General features: G+C 31.1%; 1 protein-coding gene across 1 annotated transcript; it reads right to left on the bottom strand.

Annotated features, from left to right (window-relative positions):
• Window positions 1-16293: 16293 nt before the first annotated feature.
• On the bottom strand, window positions 16294-18305 carry LOC107888822 (short chain dehydrogenase/reductase astE). The gene is made up of 5 exons (XM_016813051.2): window positions 18253-18305; window positions 18025-18117; window positions 17411-17610; window positions 17012-17241; window positions 16294-16922 (listed from the first exon to the last, which is right to left on the bottom strand). The coding sequence occupies exons 2-5, from the start codon at window positions 18114-18116 to the stop codon at window positions 16782-16784; spliced, it is 663 nt and encodes a 220-aa protein (XP_016668540.1). The 5' UTR covers window position 18117; window positions 18253-18305; the 3' UTR covers window positions 16294-16781.
• Window positions 18306-19820: the final 1515 nt, after the last annotated feature.

The raw sequence follows: 19820 nt of genomic DNA, 5'->3' as shown, positions 1-19820 counted from the left end.
AGAATTTGTTACCCGTTTTTAGTAATTTATATGTTTTGGAGATTATTGGAACTAGGTCCAACTAACCCATTGTTTCGTTTTTGAAACTATTAAAGATTTTAGATATTTCCATTGATGAATACATGTTATGTTCGATGTTAATTGATGGAGTTGAAGTGTTAGTTGTTTATTTGGATTAGTTTACTAATTAGTTTCATTGATATTTTTAGAAAATGGAGTAAATAGATTAAATACTTAAAGTTTTGTGGAATTTGAGTAATTAGTGATTAATGGTGGGTTGTCCTAGCTTGGAAGGATATTTGATTAGCTTTGGAAAGTTGTAAAAATTTGTTAAATTGGAAAATTTTGGGTATAGGGACTAAATTGTAAAAAATGTAAAAGTTTAGGGAAAATGTGTGATTAATGAAAGGTATGCATTAAATAGAATGTGAAATGTGTATGAGATTAATATATTTAATTTAATTATTAAATAGATCAAGACTTGGATCAAAAAGACAATAATTGAGGAAAGGGAGAATTACAGAATAATCCCCGCGTGTTGACCGGAATTAAATCATAGGTAACTTCATAGCATTTCAATACGTAAATGAAATTCTACTAGAAATTTAATATCATTGTTCTCTAGGTAATATGTTCAAATATAATTATTGCCTGAATGCACATATGTGCCCCTTTTCGTACTTCGATACCCTTGAATGAACATACGTGCCCCTGTTTGTACTTCGGTACCATTGAATGTACACACGTGCCCCTATTTGTACTTCGGTACCCGTGAAAGCACATACGTGCCCTTGTTAGTACTTCGGTACCCTTGAATGCACATACGTGCCACTGTTTCTACTTCGATACCTTTGAATGCATATATATGCTCATTGTAACACCCCCTCCCTGTGTCCGATGCCGGGACAGGATATGAGACATTAACGGACTTAAACGCAAATAATCATGCAAACCGGGCCATAAAATTTCATTCATTTTTTAAAACATTCAATCACATGCACATAGTCCCTTATTTTGGTTTACGAAGCCCAAAACGTACTTTAGAAAGGGTTCAGAACTAAACCAAGAACTTTGGAAAGCTCTGGGAAAAACTTATAAATTTTTCTCATGAAACAGGGTCACATGCCCGTGTGCCATCAACACGCCTGTGTCCTCAGGCTGTGTAACTCTCTGTTTCTGATGTCAGCAAATAAATTGAACCACACGGTCATGCTGCACGCCCGTGTCAACAGGCCGTGTCCCTCATACGGTTGAGACATACAACCATGTCTCATCCCATGTAGTTAACTCTTAGGCTATTTTCCAAGCCTTTTTCTTACCCTTACATGCACACACATATAGATGGATCCAATGGCATTCAACATCCTCAATTATGATACAAACATATCATTTACCTATCAACATGCATGTGTTACACATTCCCACATTAAGCCAAGACTAGCCATACCATAGTTATATTTGTGCCAATTTATTTCAACTTATCATCAAACTTTCATGTTCAAAGCATTATTATTTATCTCCATATTACACATTTAATTCATGGCCATAAAACATGCATTCAACACACATGACATATTTCCAACCATGCATGACAAACAAACATAATCATATCTTCACATCATAAGCAATAAATCATAAGTTGACTAGTTATACTTACAAACCATAATCAATATGAGCCACATCTCAAGGCCATATACAATAGCTCAAAATAGGCCAATACATTTGGCCAAATCATAATAACACATGTCATAGAACTAGGGCCCTATACATGCCACTCACTTGATAATTCCAACATATGTAACAATATTCCAAAGGTTTTGGCTTGATAGTATGATGCTGTCTCCGACGATCTCAACCCCGAGCTGACCTGGCAATACGAAAAGAAACAAAAAGGAAGGAGTAAGCTTAAAGCTTAGTAAGTCCATATGAAAATAATAAGCAAATTATCAACATGATTCCATGAAAATATAATCATAATTAAACTTTTACTTATTTTCTGATCATGATGTTTTCTCAATTCATAGTTACTAAATCATTTATATCTGGATCTACAGAAATCCAAATTAAGATCTGGAAATTTTCCCTGAAACTAAACTCATATATATTTTTACCATAAAATTTTCATAAATTTTGGTCTAAAAAATAAGTACAGTTTATTCTTTAAAGTTACCCCTATTCTGTTGCTTGATAGCTTCAACCTTTCTTTACTAAAAATTGATTATCTCATAGTACGGGTTTCAATTAATGTTCCCATATGTTTCTCTTGAAAATAGACTCATTAAGGATTTTAAGCATATAAATTATAACCCATAATTATTTTTTTTAAAAAATTAATGATATTTCCAAATCAAAACAGAGGATTCCAAAATCATTCTGACCTATCACACAAAAATTCAAATATCTCATAATATGAAATTCTTTTGCTTATTCCTTTATATGAAAATAGACAAAAAAATATTTAATTTCATATCTTATTCAACCTCTAATTCGACTTCCATGATTTTTTGTGATTTTTCAAAGTTACACAACTGCTGCTATCCAAAACTGTTTTATTACAAATTTCACTCTTACATAATTTCACTTACTCCATTCCATCTTACCGAAAGTTCGCTCAACAATCGAGCACATTGCTCATAAATTTACACAAACATATACCTGCACTTATTCATCACATGGTCATGTTCACATGTATTTTCACTTAGACGATTTCCCGTTGAACTCATCGGAATAATAACTGATACACGGTTGCCTGCACATATTACCACCCTTGTAACCGAAGCTATTTGGTATGCATAGTAGCCTGAACTTAGTACTACACATGCGACCAACAATCCGGTACACGTAGTAGCTTGCACTTAGTACTACACACATGACCTAACCATCTGATACACGTAGTAGCATGCATTTAGTACTACACACGTGATTGAAGTTGTCAGGTACGCATAGTAGCTTGCACTTAGTACTACACATGCGACCTAACTATCTGGTACACGTAGTAGCCTGCAATTAGTACTACACACGTGGCCTAAAACCATCTTAAACACATAATAGCCTGCACATAGTACTACACATGTGCTCCCACAATGGATCATTCGTATCATTTCTATTCTGAAGGTTCAACTGGGAAATTCCTCACTTTTCAACATTTAACAAACTCATTCATAGTCTATTTTGATTTGTAATTTACATCAAATGATCATTCTATAGGCAGCCACATCTCATATAATAACGAAATATAATAACATAAAAAGAATCGATATATTATTTACATACAAACTTACCTCGAATGCGAGCACGACTATTTATTTTGATTTAGTCCATAATCTCATTCATTCCCAGTCTATGCCTGAATCACATTTTCCATGATCTATAATATCACATTTAGCTTAATAATTAGTCATATTATTCATATGGGTCCAAAAATCATATTTTTACAAATTTTTTTGACCCTTAAACTTTTACATATTTGTACTTTTGCCTCAAGGCTCGTAAAATGATTTTTATCCAATTTCCTTGCATTTTAAGCCTATCCGAATCATTTTCATAACTATATCAGCCCTTAATTTCCACTAAATCACACTTTTATGAAAAATTTTGTAACTTTTGCAAAACGGTCCTTTTTGACAGTTTCACCGAAAATCACTTAGCAAAAGTCATTTATTGCACACTGAGCATTCATTTTCTACCATTAGAAATTAAAACACATGCATTTCATCCATGGTTAAATTCTTCAACACAAACCCTAGCTCAAAATATGGGTAGAAATGAGTAGATCTTGTTACGAGGATTTCAAAAACGTAAAAATCATTAAAAACGGGGCTAGAACAGACTTACAATCGAACTTGGAATCTTGAAAAACCCTAGCTATGTATTCTCCATGCAATTTTCGACCATGGGGTAGAATATGGACAAAAATTGGCTTTTAATTTTGTTTTTAATTCATTTTAATTACTAGATTACCAAAATGCCCCTAACTTAAAAATATTTTATTTCACCCATTTCATGTCCATTTTTATCCAACAAATTATCCAATGGTCTAATTATCAATTAAGGGCCTCCAATTTAAAATTTCATAACAATTAGACACCTCTAAATGCAGAACTCAACTTTTTCATTTTTTACAATTTAGTCCTTTTGACCAAATTGAGTGCCCAAACGTCAAAATTTTCGAACACAATTTTCACAAAATCATCTCGTGAATTTGAAGACCATAAAAATATAATAAAAACAAATTTTACTATGTCAAATTTATGGTCCTGAAACCACTGTTCTGCCTATTTCGGGATGTTACAGTTTTTATAACCAAGCTCGTAAATATTAAATAGGGGTATTTATAGAGTTAGTAAGTCGATGAACTGAAATTGGGATAAGCAATTTAGTAAAAAAAATGTGGTTAATTATTACCTAATGACTAGATTGTAAAAGTTTAATAACTATAGATTTTAAATATGATAAGGCTTAGGGACTTAAATAGCAATTATCCAAGGACTAAAATGTCTAATAAACCTATTTTAAATGGATGGTAGTGGGGTGTGATATTAGTTTTAATTAGCGTTTAATTAATTAAATATTATAGTATATAAGTTAAATAAGTGGGAAGAAGATGACAAAGTCATCATATTCTTCCCAAGAGCAACTGTCCACCATGTTTGAAGAGAAAGCTTAAAAACCTAGTTTGAACTTTTGGCCAAAATTTCAAGTATGTCCCTAGCCATGTTTCTTTGATTTTTATAGATTTTTTTTATCATGGGAGCTTGAATAAGCTAACCCATGAATCAATTTAGTCAATTGGTGAAATTTGGTACGTTACCATTGTTGAGAATTGGATGAATTAGGTGTGAATTTTATACAAATTAAGCTTAAATTATGAAAAGAATTAAATTGTAAAGCTTAACAAGCTCAATTGCTAGCTTGTTTGCATTAGGGACCAAATTGAATAAAATGAAAACTTGTTATGAAATTGTGGTATTTATAGAAAGTATAATGTTTTTAATGATTAAATATGAAATTGAATTTTAATCCGAAGCTCTAGGTTGAAAATTATGCTTGTCCAGGATTTAGGGACTAAATTGAATAAATTAAAAAATATGCATAAACTAATAATTTGTTATGAATTGGCTAGAAATTTATAGTGTGTTATACTTTATAACTATCCGTAACTAATATCGACATCGACCTTTTGAGAGGGAAAGAAAAAGTGAATGTGATAGACAAGTAACCCAAAAACTCTTATTTATACATTTATAAATTGGGATCATTTTAATTGATGCATTTACATATTAATTGCATTTTAGGTGTTAATGTGAGTATATAGTGATATTATGAATCCTTGAATCGAACTTGAATATGAATTGCCAGGATAGAGGATTAAAATGAATAAAATGTAAAATAGAATGAATTGCTTTGAAATATGTATGTGTTGTGAAATTGGGTGGAAATGTATTGAATGACATGGAATATATTTGATATGATTATATAATGGATTGTGATAGTGAATATGATTGAGGAATGATATGTACTAAATTGTAAACGAAATTGAACATTTATAACCTATTAACTAGTGTGGCTAAATCGGATCTAACTGACATGCCATAGGATTGGTTTGAGTACAGGTCATGTACTTATGTGCTAGGATGCAGATTGTGTGCCAGGATGCACATCGTATGCGAGTATGCACTTTGTGCACCACGATGCACCTCGTGTGTCAAGATGCACTTTGTGTGCCAATAATGTGCTTCGTGTGTTAGTATGCACTTTATATGCCAACTACCCTTACTTTATTTGTCCAATGTTACACTTCGGTGCTAGTTTGGTGTGTTGGTTGGACAATCTGTGTATCTATCCAAGTCAAGTTAATAGGGGTTACAAATTGTTAGTTTGGTAAATGATGTGAATATGGTTATAAATGATACTATGATCCAAATATGTAAATATGTGAATTGAGATAGAGGAAAACATATTAATGATTATGAAAATCAATTGAAAATGAACCCTAGGGGCCGATATGAATGGAAAAGAGTCAAATTACTTTAGGAAAAAGGATTGATCGGTATATAAATAAATAAATGATGCTATTTGAAGATATCATTGTATGGCATGTTGATATAGATGCATAAATGTGTGCTTGGCTCTTGAATGATTTTGAATTGATAGGTAGTGAGGGATTAGTAATTGATAAGCAAGTAAGAGTTGATCTTATATGTTTCAATGTTGAATAAGTTGTTTTGGTATTGCTATAAGTATGCTTACAAGTATTGAATGATAATGGAAATGTTTGACACTTTAGAACATGATTTGGTTGGATATTAAATACATATATACATGTATTGTCTGGAAACATATTACTAATGCTTATGTTATATATCCTGAATCATAAATGTACATGTCTTATTGCTTAACATGCAATTTGTTTGTTCCGTGTGTAGATACATGTATTCTCGAAGCCCTAGAAAAGTGAAGTCAGCATCCAGACATCATCGATCGACCCAGCCTAAGTTTGTAAAGCTCATTTCATTTGATCAATGGCATATACCTAGGAATAGTCCATGTAACATCTTGATTTTGGGCCTAGTCGGAACAGTGGTTTCGAGACAACAAATTCAAAGTAGAAATAATTATTTTATGATTATTATGAGGTCTATGATATGATTGCATGCTTGTGTGAAAATTTCATGAAGAAATTTTATTGATAAATTGTCTAATTTGATATTTAGGACTAAATTGCAAAGGTTGCAAAATGTGAGTTCTAGAAGCTTTAAGCATGAAATTGCCATGGATTGTTAATTAGAGGTCCTTAAATAGCAATTTGACCAATTTCCATATTTTTGGACAAAAATGGGCATGAATAGGAAAATTTTGAAAGAAAGGCCTTAAGGGCATTTTGGTCATTTGGTTAATAAAAGAATAAAAAGGGAAAAATGAAGCAAAATTTGCTCATCTTCTTCAAGTGTGTGTCGAAAATTAGAAGAGCCATAGCTAGGGTTTTTCTTCAACTTCCAGGCTCGATTGTAAGTACACCCTAGCCCCGTTTTTAATGTTCTTTATGTTTTTGAGATCCTTGAAGCATATCTGCCTATTTCTAGCCTTATTTTGAGTTACGGTTCATGTTTAAAATTTTGAGTTAGCCTTATTTCTACCTATTTCTAGACCCATGTGTGACATGCATGTATTTTGATGTTTAATGGAAGAATATGAAAGTTTGATGTATGATAAACATCTTTTACTAAGTGGTTTTTCATGAAAACACCTAAAAAGGATTTATTTGTAAAGTTTGAAAAATGAGTAGTAAGATGTATGATTTGATGAGAAATGTGGGTTGTTATGAGCATGTTATAAGTTCGGCTAGGCTTGGGTAACAAAGAAAATGAGTATAATTCATTTTACGAGCTCAGGGACTAATTTGTAAATATGTAAAAGTTTAGGGGTAAAATTATAATTTTACCAAAGTATGATTTATGGATTGTTTTGAACAATGTGATAATTAAATAAGTGAAATTTGCTATTATAGATCAAGAAAAAAAGAGTCCGGACCTAAACCGAGGAAAGAACAAGGTTGTGGACTAAATCGAATAGTTAGTCATATTTTGGTACCGAGGTAAGTTCATATGTAAATAATGTAATGTTGCATCATGTTTTAATGCTTTATTAATGTATGTATGAATTTCTATGTTTAATTATTACAATGAGTGTATGAATGATATTATGGTCAATGAGAATGACATTGTGAACGAGTTCGACGAAGATATGACATCGAGAAAATCCCGTTTGAACCTTAAGAATAATTTAGGATACAATGTGACATGTCACTAAGAACTATGTGATTATGAGCTCATGAGATTATCTGTATATGTGACTATGTGAATTCGGGTGCTAGTCATGTACGTCATACTAGTGGCTGGTAGCCCGGCATGTGTTGCAGATACCTGTCAGCTTGTGTGAGCAGCCCATGTAGTTACATCCTGATTTTCAGCTTGTGTGAGTAGGCCCGTGATTAGCTCGAGAGCGAGCAATATATGATATGTGATATGAGGTAGCATGTGGCTATATATGAAGCGTTTTGTGCAAACTTTTCGTGTATCCGATAGTATTCCAAGTGTTCAACGGGTAAATCAGTGAGTTATTCGACCAGTAAGTCAATGATGAGGAAATATGAGAATGTGTTACGAGTTAGTACAGGTATATACGAAAAACTCATATGAATGACAATGGTATGTGATGAATTTTTGGTAAGATTGAAAATGAGTAAGTTATGCCTATGAAATTATGATGACATATATGTAAATTATGTTATGTTAATTGTATAAAATTCATGATTATGTTTCTATTTATTTGTATGTGAACTTACTAAGCTTTATTCTTACTCCCCTTTCTTTCCCATTTTCTTATAGTATTGCCAAGCTAGCTCGGGATCGAAGGACGTCAGAGCTTGATTCACACTATCAAACTAATATTTTGGGTATATGAATTCAAGTATTTTGAGTATGGCATGTATAGAGGACTCGGTCTTTTTGTTTATGTGTCATATTAATTTGGCCAAGTGTGTTGGCTTATAATGATTTAATGATTCATTTTGTATATGTCTAGGAGATATGGCTCATATTAATTATGGGGATGTAATTCTATTCATATATGCATGTATGTGCTATGGTCACTCATGATGGGGTTAAATTTATTTGGCATGGATGAATTGTGAATATGATCATGGATGTTTGATGATGGAATTTTGAGTAAATGGCATGGTAAATAGCCTTGTTTTTGTCCACATGAGTAGACACACAAGCGTGTGTCTAGGCCGTGTATGACACACGGTCTGCCCCATGGGCGTGTAATCTGGTCGTGTGTCCCCTGCACCCTAATTAGGTAAAACAGAATGCCCAGTAGTAAACATACAGGCAGAAACACAGCCGTGTGTTCCAGCACAGTCCCTAGACATAGGCGTGTGCCCAGGCCGTGGGAAGTCTACACTTAACTTTTTGGAATTTAATTCGCCACACGGCCTAAGCAAACGGGTATGTGACTTTGTCGTGTAACCCTAATTATGTTGATGACTTCATAAACAGAGAGTTACACTGGCCGAGGACACAGGTGTGTCCCAAGTCACACCGGCGTGTGTGACCACACGGGCGTATGACCCTCCAAAACAAGAAAATTTTCTAAGTATTGTAAAAGTTTTGAGAGTTCTTAATTTAGTCCCAAACCACCCCCAATGTATGTTTTGGGCCTCGCAGACCCATATAAGGGACAATATGCTTGTGTATGAATGGTTTTAAATTGAATGAAAATTTTATAGTCCGGTTTTGTATGAATGTTTATGTTTGAGTCCGATAATGCCTCGGACCCTGTCCCAGTGTAGGATGCTAGTAAAGGGTGTTACAGTCGGTCTCAAAATGTATAAGGTTATGATGATTGTATATAAATTGTGTTAATATGAAAATTGGTTTTGGCCATACACATGAATGATGTTTGAGGTTGTTACTTATGTTTTGAGTATTTTTTGTAAGATTTGAATGGTTAAATTGGGGCCTTGAGGCCAATTGATATTAAGCATGTTAGTTGGAAATGGTGTTTTAAGCTTGTAATACTTGGAACTAAATGATTAATGATAATTTTTTTATAAAATCGATTGTAGTTGCTCCGATAACGAATATGACATCCTGTAGCTCGAACCCAATGGTCAGGTCGGGTATGTGGTGTTACAATCCCATTTTTAAAATCAAGTTTTAAATATGATTTTTTTTCCATTCATAATAATGACGTATCGTTACAATCATTACAAAATCCAATTTATTAAATTCCTAAACAACATCTTAATACACTTTTTTGTATTTGCATTATTGATCCCTAATACTATATTTTGAATTGTAATTTACTAATAACACAATTTATAACTAAGTTGAATAATTATCATAATAATAGATAGTAAATATATTTACTACATAGAATGTCAACAATTCGTTTCATATTAAATTATTTGGTACCACTATTTTTTAAAGTAATCAAATATTTATTTTTTTAAGCAAATTAATGTCATATACAACAATAAATACGTTAAAGAAAACAATTTTTTTTATGTTAATGTAAAAAGTAATAGAAAATTCTTAGATTGATTACGAAAATTAAAGTTGAAACTTATAAAATAATTTATATAAAATAAAATTAGTATTCAAAGTCTACCTTTCTTCCTTCCATTATGCATGTATGCAAGCCTATAAAGAAATTCACGCAAAAACAATGAATCGACGATTTAGAACAACAGGAGGGAGAAAACAAGGAAAATGTAATAGCAGAGCATGAAATTCGTTCAAGAAAATCCACCAGGCAAACGTCGATACTTATACTAATACCAAGGATGCTAATGATCCTGATCAAACAGACGAAGTGGCTTTGATACGCTATTCGCAACAATCGGATTTTCGGCGCGACATAATAAAGGGTTCCATGCATGCCCAAAGGCGTAAAACAATTACTTGGGAGCTGTTTCAAGCAAATGTACATTCCCCCCTTTTTTTGGACAGAGTAGACAAACCACTCTTTTTTTTTTGATATTTCTGGACCGCTGAAACGAATATCTCAAAATTGGATATGTAAAAACAAAGAATCAAAAATTTCTGATTATACAGAAAAAAAGATAGAGAAAAAAGACTAGCCCAAAAGAGAAAAATACAAAAGAGAAGAGAAAATGATGATAGAAATAGCAGAAGCTTGGGATAGTCTTTTACTTGCTTAAGTAATAAAGGGCTCCGTGTTAATAACCCAATCAATTCTTAGAAAATATATTATATTACCTTCACTGATAATAGTTAAAAACATTGCCCGTATGTTATTATTTCAATTTCCTGAGTGGTCTAAGGAATTAACGGATTGGAATCGAGAAATGCATGTTAAATGCACTTATAATGGTGTTCAATTATTAGAAACAGAATTTCCAAAAAACTGGTTAACAGAAGGTATTCAGATAAAGATCCTATTTCCTTTTTGCCTGAAACCTTGGCATAGATTTAAACTACAACCCTCTCATAAAGATCCAATGAAAAAAAGAAAGGTCAAAAGAATGATTTTTGCTTTTTAACAGTTTGGGGAATGGAAACTGAACTACCTTTCGGTTCTCCTCGAAAACGGCGTTTGTTTTTTGAGCCTATTTTTAAAGAACTAAAAAAATAAAAAAAATGGAAAACGAAATGTTTTTTAGCTTTAACAATTTTAAAAGAAAAAACTAAATTGTTTCGAAAAGCTTCAAAAGAAACAAAAAAATGGATCACTCAAAGCATTCTATTTCTAAAAGGAATAATAAAAGAACTTTCAAAAATAAATCCAATTCCATTTTTTGGGTTGAGAGAACCATATGAATTGGGCGAAACTAAAAAGGATTCGATAATCAGTAATAAGATGATTCACAAATCATCCCTTCAAATTCAATCTATAGTGTGCACAAATTATTCATTAACTGAAAAAAAAATAAAAGATCTGACTAAGAGAACAACACAATCAAAAATCAAATACAAAAAATTCTAATTATAAAAGACAAGAAAAACGAATTTCTAACTCAAGAAATAAATAGTAGTTCTAACAAAATAAGTTATGAGGATAAAATATTAGAATCATCAAAAAAATTTTGTCAAATAGTAAAAAGAAGAAATATTCGATTAATCCGGAAATTCTATTTTTTTATAAAATTTTTCATTGAAAAGATATACATGGATATTCTTCTATATATCATTAATATTCCAAGAACCAATACCCAACTTTTTCTTGAATCAACAAAAAAAATGATTGAGAACTTCATTCACAATAATGAAGCAAATCAAGAAAGAATTAATAAAACAACTAAAAATACAACTCATTTTATTTCAACTATAAAAACCTCACTTTCTTCGCTTTCTAATGTTAGTATTAGAAATAAAAATGAAAAAGCTTTTTGTGACTTATCCTCTCTCTCACAAGCATATGTATTTTACAAATTATCACAAACCCAAGTTATTAGTTTTTATAAATTCAAACCTATCCTTCAATATCATGCAACATCTCTTTTTCTTAAAAATGAAATAAAAGATTATTTTGAAGAACGAGGAGTATCGCATTCCAGATTAAGACATCATTATGGGTTAAGACAGAAAATTGTTTGGCATTCTGGAATGAATGAATGGAAAAACTGGTTAAGGAGTCGTTATCAATACGATTTAGTTCAGAATAGATGGCTAAAATTAGTACCAGGACAATGGCAAAATAGAGTCAATCAACACTATCTGGCTCAAAATAAAGATTTAACAAAATGGGATTCAGATGAAAAAGAAAGATTAATTCATTACGAAAAAAAATGATTTTCAAGCGAACTCATTACTAACTCAAGAATATAAACTGAATCAAGAACAAAAATATAAAAAATCTAATTTTAAAAAACACTATGGATATGATTTTTTATCATATAAATCTATTAATTATCAAGATAAGAGGGACCTGTATGCTTATGGATCACCATTCCAAGTAAATAAGAGGGAAGAGAGTTCTTATCATTACAACATGGATAAACAAAATTTTTTTGATACACTGAGGGATATCCCCATCCATAATTATCTAGGAGAAGGCGATATCCTAGATGCTATGGGGAATTTTTCGCACAGAAAGTTTTTTAATTGGAGAATTCTTGATTTTTGTCTTAGAAATAAGGTCGATATTGAGTCCTGGGTCGATACCAGTACCAAAAGTAACAAAAATATTAAGACTGTGGTTAAGAATTATCAAATAATTGATAAAATGGACCTTTTTTATTTCACAATTTATCAAGATCAAGAAAGCAACCCATCCAATAAAAAAGGAAGCCATTTTGATTGGATGGGACTGAATGAAGAAATACTAAGTCATCCTATACCGAATCTAGAACTTTGGTTCTTCCCAGAATTTGTGCTGCTATATAATGCATATAAGGTTAAACCATGGATCATACCAATAAAATTACTTCTTTTCAATTTTAATGGAAATAGGAACATTAATAAAAATATTATTGAAAATAAAAAAAAGGGACTCCCTTATAACACCAAACGAAAAACAAATTATTGGATTAGAGAATCAAAATCAAGAAGAAAAAGAACCCATAGGTGAAGGGGGTTATCAAATGCATAAAAACAAGGAAATTTTAAATCCGTTCTCTCAAACCAAGAAAAAGATGTTGAAGAAGATTATGATAAATCAGACAAAAAAAAACGTAGAAAGAAAAAGCAATACAAGAGCAACACGAAAGCAGAGCTTGATTTCTTCCTAAAAAGGTATTTGCGTTTTCAATTGAGATGGGATGATTCTTTAAATCAAAGAATAATCAATAATATCAAAGTATATTGCCTCCTACTTAGACTGATAAATCCAAACGAAATTGTTATATCCTCTATTCAACGGGGAGAGATGAATATGGATATTTTGATGATTCAGAAGGATTTAACTCTTAGAGAATTAATGAAAAAAAGAATATTGATTATCGATCCAGTTCGTCTGTCGGTAGAAAATGATGGACAATTTATTCTATATCAAACTATAAGTATTTTGTTGGTTCATAAAAATAAACACCAAATTAATCAAAGATACCAAGAAAAAAACTATATTGATAAAAATTATTTTTATGATTTGTTTGGTCCTGAAAATATTTTATACCCCAACCACCAGCGAGAATTGCGAATTCGAATTTCTTTCAATTCAAGGGATAAAAATGGTATGCATAGAAATGCAGTATTTTTAAATAATATAAAAAACTGTGGTCAAGTTTTGACTAAAAACAAACATCTTGATAGTGATAAAAAGAAACTAATTAAATTAAAGTTCTTTCTTTGGCCCAATTATCGATTAGAAGATTTAGCTTGTATGAATCGATATTGGTTTAATACTAATAACGGCAGTCGTTTCAGTATGATAAGGATCCGTATGTATCGGCGTCTGAAAATTCATTAATGGTACATTTTAATGGTACATTTTCCCCTATATTATGTATGTATCGTGCCGGGTATATGAAAACAAATAGATGGTCACAAGGATTGTCTTACATTTTATTCTGATACACGATACTAATTTAATGACATACATATCAATTAGATCGACAAATGAATCAACAAAATCCTCTTATTTGAACTCTAAAATTTTCTCTTTTGTAAAAATCTCTCACTCTTTTGTATCCCTATACGAATTAAATCGAAACCCGGATTGATTAATTTTATTTGAAAAAAAATGATAAAGTTCATAACGAACTTAAAATCATCGTGTATAATTTATATAAAATAAAATTAGTATTCAAAGTCTACCTTTCTTCCTTCCATTATGCATGTATGCAAGCCTATAAAGAAATTCACGCAAAAACAATGAATCATAACAAAGAACTATAAATTAAATCATTGCTGGTTTAAGGTTTCTAAACATTATTTTCCTATTTTAAATTTGTTCTTATTGTTACTTTATATATGTTAATATTATTTTACATCATTTGCTTTAAAATAATTTATTCTCTAATTTTTAACATTACGACTATGTAAAGAAAATACAATTGCAATACGAGGCTAAGACGTATATGACACTATATAATGAGCTGTTTAAAATTAATGAACAAAGTGTTGAGAGCTTAAATTGAACAAGCACGTTATGAAGATTTATTGAAAAAATTTCATTGATTCAACAAGTCAAATGAATTCAACAATATACAATATTTTATATAATATTTAGGGTAATTTTATATTGTTTGTGAAAATGTACAATTTTTAAAATATATAAAAATATTTTTCATATATTATAATTTATACATTCAACTAATGTATTGTATGGATAAAAAAATTAGTTAAAATAAAATGAAATCATAATTTGAGGTATATTCTTTGTTGGTTTAGAAAAATTCTTCATTGTTCAAATATGGAATTTGCACCTGTATTGGACTTGAAAAAAAAAACTAGGGGAAGGTTTTATTATTGGATAATGTATCAAACAAGACAAAATTAGGCAAAGACTCTTTGATTAGTTTGATAGAACGAAACCGATATTAGTCTAAATGAGAAAATGATTGTTAGTGGAATAACAACCTTTATGCCATTATTATGGTTTAACTTTAATTCGATGACAAAGTTTCTAGATGCATCGATATTCATTCAACAATGGCAGCTGCTTCATGGAATTCAAGACCAATACAAACGACAATCATTCTAAATAGTAAAATGAAACGAAAGTTCATTGACTTTCCAGGAAGCATATAATGTGAAAATAGCAAATTGAAGAGCTACAGGCTTTGTGTTCCACAACAAAGCCAGTCCTGGTTGCCATATTTTTCATATTGACCATAGAAAACAAACAATTTTCTCTCCACGAGTTTCAAAATTTTATCTTATATATCAGATTTTTCCGTACATGAAGGAAGCAATATTCACAAGTATTCTTCCTCCTAACATACGTTTACAACAGACCAGCAAAAACCTCAAACAAAATAGGGTTCTCAGCCAAGGCATAGCAAGGCCGTCCAATGAAAGAAAAAAAAAAAACCACCCAAATCGTCATCTCCAAACACAAAAATACCGCCAACAAGGAAGGGAATCAATGGCCTCTACCTTTAGAACGAGATCGGTACTGTTCTGGATTATTCCCTATTAATTGTTAGAAAACAAGTAAATCATAAATTTTTTTATAGATGTTATAACAATCAAGTTATACACATGGTATGGGATAAGATAATGGTGATGGTTCACACCATGTATGGTGCAAAAAGTCATCAAAATTGGAGGTTCAAGGTATACAAAGGAGTTAAGAGGCAGTTGTTGCAGGGTGTTTGTATTACAAATAGTTGAGCATATTTATATGCTTTCTTTGGTGTTGGAATAAGGAAATTATAAAGGGGGGTTAGCTTGGCGCGAGTTTCTATCCTTAGGTATTTTATACTAAAGGTAGTAAAGTAAGGGGTTGCCAATTAGAAACATTGTTGAAGTGGACATGAAGTGATTAGATGAAGCCTAATAAAATATGATGTGATGGATTAACTCTTTCTTATATATTTTTTTGGGGATTGTATAGGTTCACTATATATGATATGGCATTTAAAGCTAAGCTTGGCTGATTTCTATCTCTAAACACTATAGAATGAGGGTATGTCTCACTTAGCTATAAGATCCAAAAAAATCAAACAACTAACACTTAATTAGCAAAGAAGTAACGATTTCATATACAAAATTAACCCAAGATTGCTCCAAAGATCACTTGACCTTGCTTGCAACACATACTAATCAGGAAGCAAGGTGTTCTAATGATTGAAACAAGCAATACTTAGATAAATATCCAGGAGAATAAAAAATTGAACAGTGAACTGTTAACCAACATGTAATATCCAACTAGGTAGGTGTTCTAATGATCATAACAAGTACTTCCCAGATCAAGATCCTGATAATCGAGCGAGACCCAATCAATACGCTAACGATAATTTTATACAGTGTTAACAATTTGGAATGACCGTCCACGTCAAAAATACATTAAGAGGGTTGAAATGTGACAAATAAGAAATAAAGAGACTAATTCTCTAATTTGGTTAAAGTATAGGGACTGAAATTAGATTTGACAAAGAATATAGTGTTCTTGGGCCTGGCCGGTTGGATCTTTCGGATTCATGTTTCTGAATCAGCTTAGCTAGAAAAAGGAAACTACAGATAGGATCGCAAACGAGGCCTGGTTAAAGACTGAGCACCATCGACGAATATAGTTGTTCCAGTCATAAATCGTGAGCCATCGCTGATCAAATAGATGACAGTTGAAGCCAGATCGTTCTTAGCATCCAACCATCAGTGCAATGGCGCTGCTTCTTTCACCCGCTTCTCTGCCCTCTCTTTTCCAACCCACAGTGGATATTCATCTTCCAACTGTAAACCACGAGCGATTGCGTTCACCCTGATCTTGTGCTTCCCATTCTCCAAAGCTGACAACTGACAACAGCAACGCAACATTATTTCAAGTCGATATTTCGAATCAAAATTGAGTGGTTTAATATTGATTGGTATGGGAATTTACTTACTCTAGCTAATTGCTGCACTGCGGCCAAACACGAACCATATGCAGCAGCTCCTTGATGAAGTCCTCTTTCAGCACCGAGTATTGTGGTCATGAATACAATGGAACCACCTGTTTTATGGTCCCGCATTCGTTTGGCAACAGCTTTTTGTAGAAACAATACAGCCATGAAATTTACTTTTATGATCCTTTTTAACTCTTCTTCACCTAATTCAAGATGGTCTTGCATCTTCCCTGTTACAGACACAGATGTTTTTCATCTTACAATATGGATACGTAAGTATAATCCAATGAGCCAAGTTTATATTATTTAGATTTAAGTTAGTGTTAAATACGTATATATTTACTTGTTTTTAAATTTTATTCGTGTAAAGACGTACATATATAATATAGACATGCATACCTTCATAAGCATAGCAATTGAGAAGAGCATCTAAATGTCCAAACACATTCCATGCTTTATCTACTGCTTCATCAAAAGCTCCCTCACTTTCAGCTTCCATATCCAATCCAACCACCTCCATTGGGACCACTCCATTTGTTGATTCCATTAACTTCTCTCTCACATTCCTCAAACACCTTTCATTTCCCATTAAAACCAACCTATTCACATGCTCCAAACATCAACACTCTTAAGTTAAAATTTTTGCTCACTTGTTGCATAATCAAAGGACTAATTCTGATTTTAGTCCTACTATGTTAATGTTTAAGAGTTGGCACTGCCATTTTGATTTGGCATAAATTTTTTAGTTGTTGCTTTCTAAGTGATGAGATGGATTTATTTAAAATTCTTATGTGACAACTTATTCAACAAATAATAAATCTATATGTTAGCTAAATACTTAACAATATTTAAAAAAATTACCTTATCAATTAGACCACAACAATTTTTATAAAATGCGTTAAATTAAAATAAAAGATTTGATCTCAAATTTGTACTATTCAATATGATAGAGACACAAACCATAAATAAACTGAATTAAGATAAAAGGAGTGAAAACTAGGAGAGCCTTTAACCTGCAACCACGTTTGGCTAAATGCAAAGCAATGTTCACAGAAATCTCATCTCCATTTGAAGTGAGCAACACTTTCTTTGCTTCATTCTCCATTCTGCTAAATACCCAATTCTCCCAATCAACGAAAACCCCGCAAAAAATTAAAAACCAAACAACCCTGAATGAAAATCCAAAACTTTGAAACAACAAAAATCTATACACAAAACTTCACTAATTAGAACTCATCTACCTTTTAGCTAGAGCCTTGGGAGCTTTATTGAAGTGGCAGTCTAATAACCATTGGTCGGTGAGTCTTTTATACGAGAAATAAATGGTTATGGTCACAATTTATTAATAAAATATGACCAAATGTGAATGTGGTGGAACCAAATCAGCCAAAAAAGAGGTCTTAAGAGTAATTTCCTTCATATTCAATTCTTTAATACTTGGAAGACCATACAAGCATTAATGAAGGTAAGTGAGACTACATTAAATATTAATTGATGTATAAAAAATTTCATATTAACTACCGTGAATGGTTGTTGAGGAATTGCGTTTAGAAATAGAAAATTGCTACATGAAGATTGGATTATGGTTAATCAATATAATTAATGTGAGTGCGACCACTATAATGGTCAATTAAAAGATTAATTATCTGTATTAATAAGGTTGCAGAAATTTTGGGATTTCGGATTTGAATAATAAGATACAGAAATTATGGGATATTGTACCAAGGTTTTTTTTAAAAGGTATATAAGGTTTTTTTTTATGTATAAATCGTGTTTTGTTTTTATATTTTATTCTAGTTTAAGTTTTAATGTAAAAATATATTATTTAAATTTATTTTGATTTAGATTTTATTATCAATTTTATTGTTTTTATTATAAATTCTCTGTTTGAATATGTTAAACGTCTTTATAGTATTTTTTAAATTTAATTTTTTTATTTTAATTTTGAGATATGAGCAGCTGTATTTTTTTTATTTTAAAATATTTATCCATCTATCCAATTTCGTCATTAAAGCTAACAGTATCAAATATAAAAAAAATAAAAAATTAGATCTCAACATTTACAGTTTTTTGCTAATTTGGTCCTTATCCTTTAAAAGTATTTAAAAAAAATTTAAATATTAATTTTTTTTTCATATTTTAAATAAAAACATAAAAAATTTAAAAAATTATTTTGAAGAAATAAATAATAATGAAAAGAAATGCAAACACTTTAAATTTCAAAAATAAAAAATAAAAATAATTTTAAAAATATAAAAATATTTCAAATTTTAATATTATCCAAACTGGACCGAATTGACTAGTAAAATCAGGAATTGGTAAAGGCATTGGCCCGGCGAGAGGTAAAAAACCAATTGACTTGGGAACCAGTACGGAATGGTTGAACCAAGCTAAAAAATCGATTGAACTAGTTTGACCAGTTGGTTCCCAAAACGATCCGTCTGACTGGTTCAAAGCAAAAAAAAAATATTAAAATAAAAATAAAAATATTAAACTTTATATAAAATTTGGTTTGACTACAGTGAAATTGATTTTTTATCCCGGTTCAACCAGACTGTACCAATTTGCGAGTCAACCAATTTTTTGCTTCTCATTGACAGATACCCCAACTAGTTTTTAATACAATAGGTCTGGTCAAATTAGAAAATATTGAATTTTTGAATTTTTTATATTTTTAAAAAATCTTTTTATTTTTATTTTTTAATTTTAATAAGTTTCTATTTTTTTACTTTTTCATTTTAAAAAATATATATATATTTAAATTTTTATGTTTTTTTGCTTAAAATAAGATAAAAAATAATTTTAAATT

Source organism: Gossypium hirsutum, chromosome A09 (genome assembly GCF_007990345.1).
Source record: "Gossypium hirsutum isolate 1008001.06 chromosome A09, Gossypium_hirsutum_v2.1, whole genome shotgun sequence".
Lineage (NCBI taxonomy): Eukaryota > Viridiplantae > Streptophyta > Magnoliopsida > Malvales > Malvaceae > Gossypium > Gossypium hirsutum.
This window is presented reverse-complemented; position numbering and strand designations above follow the sequence as displayed.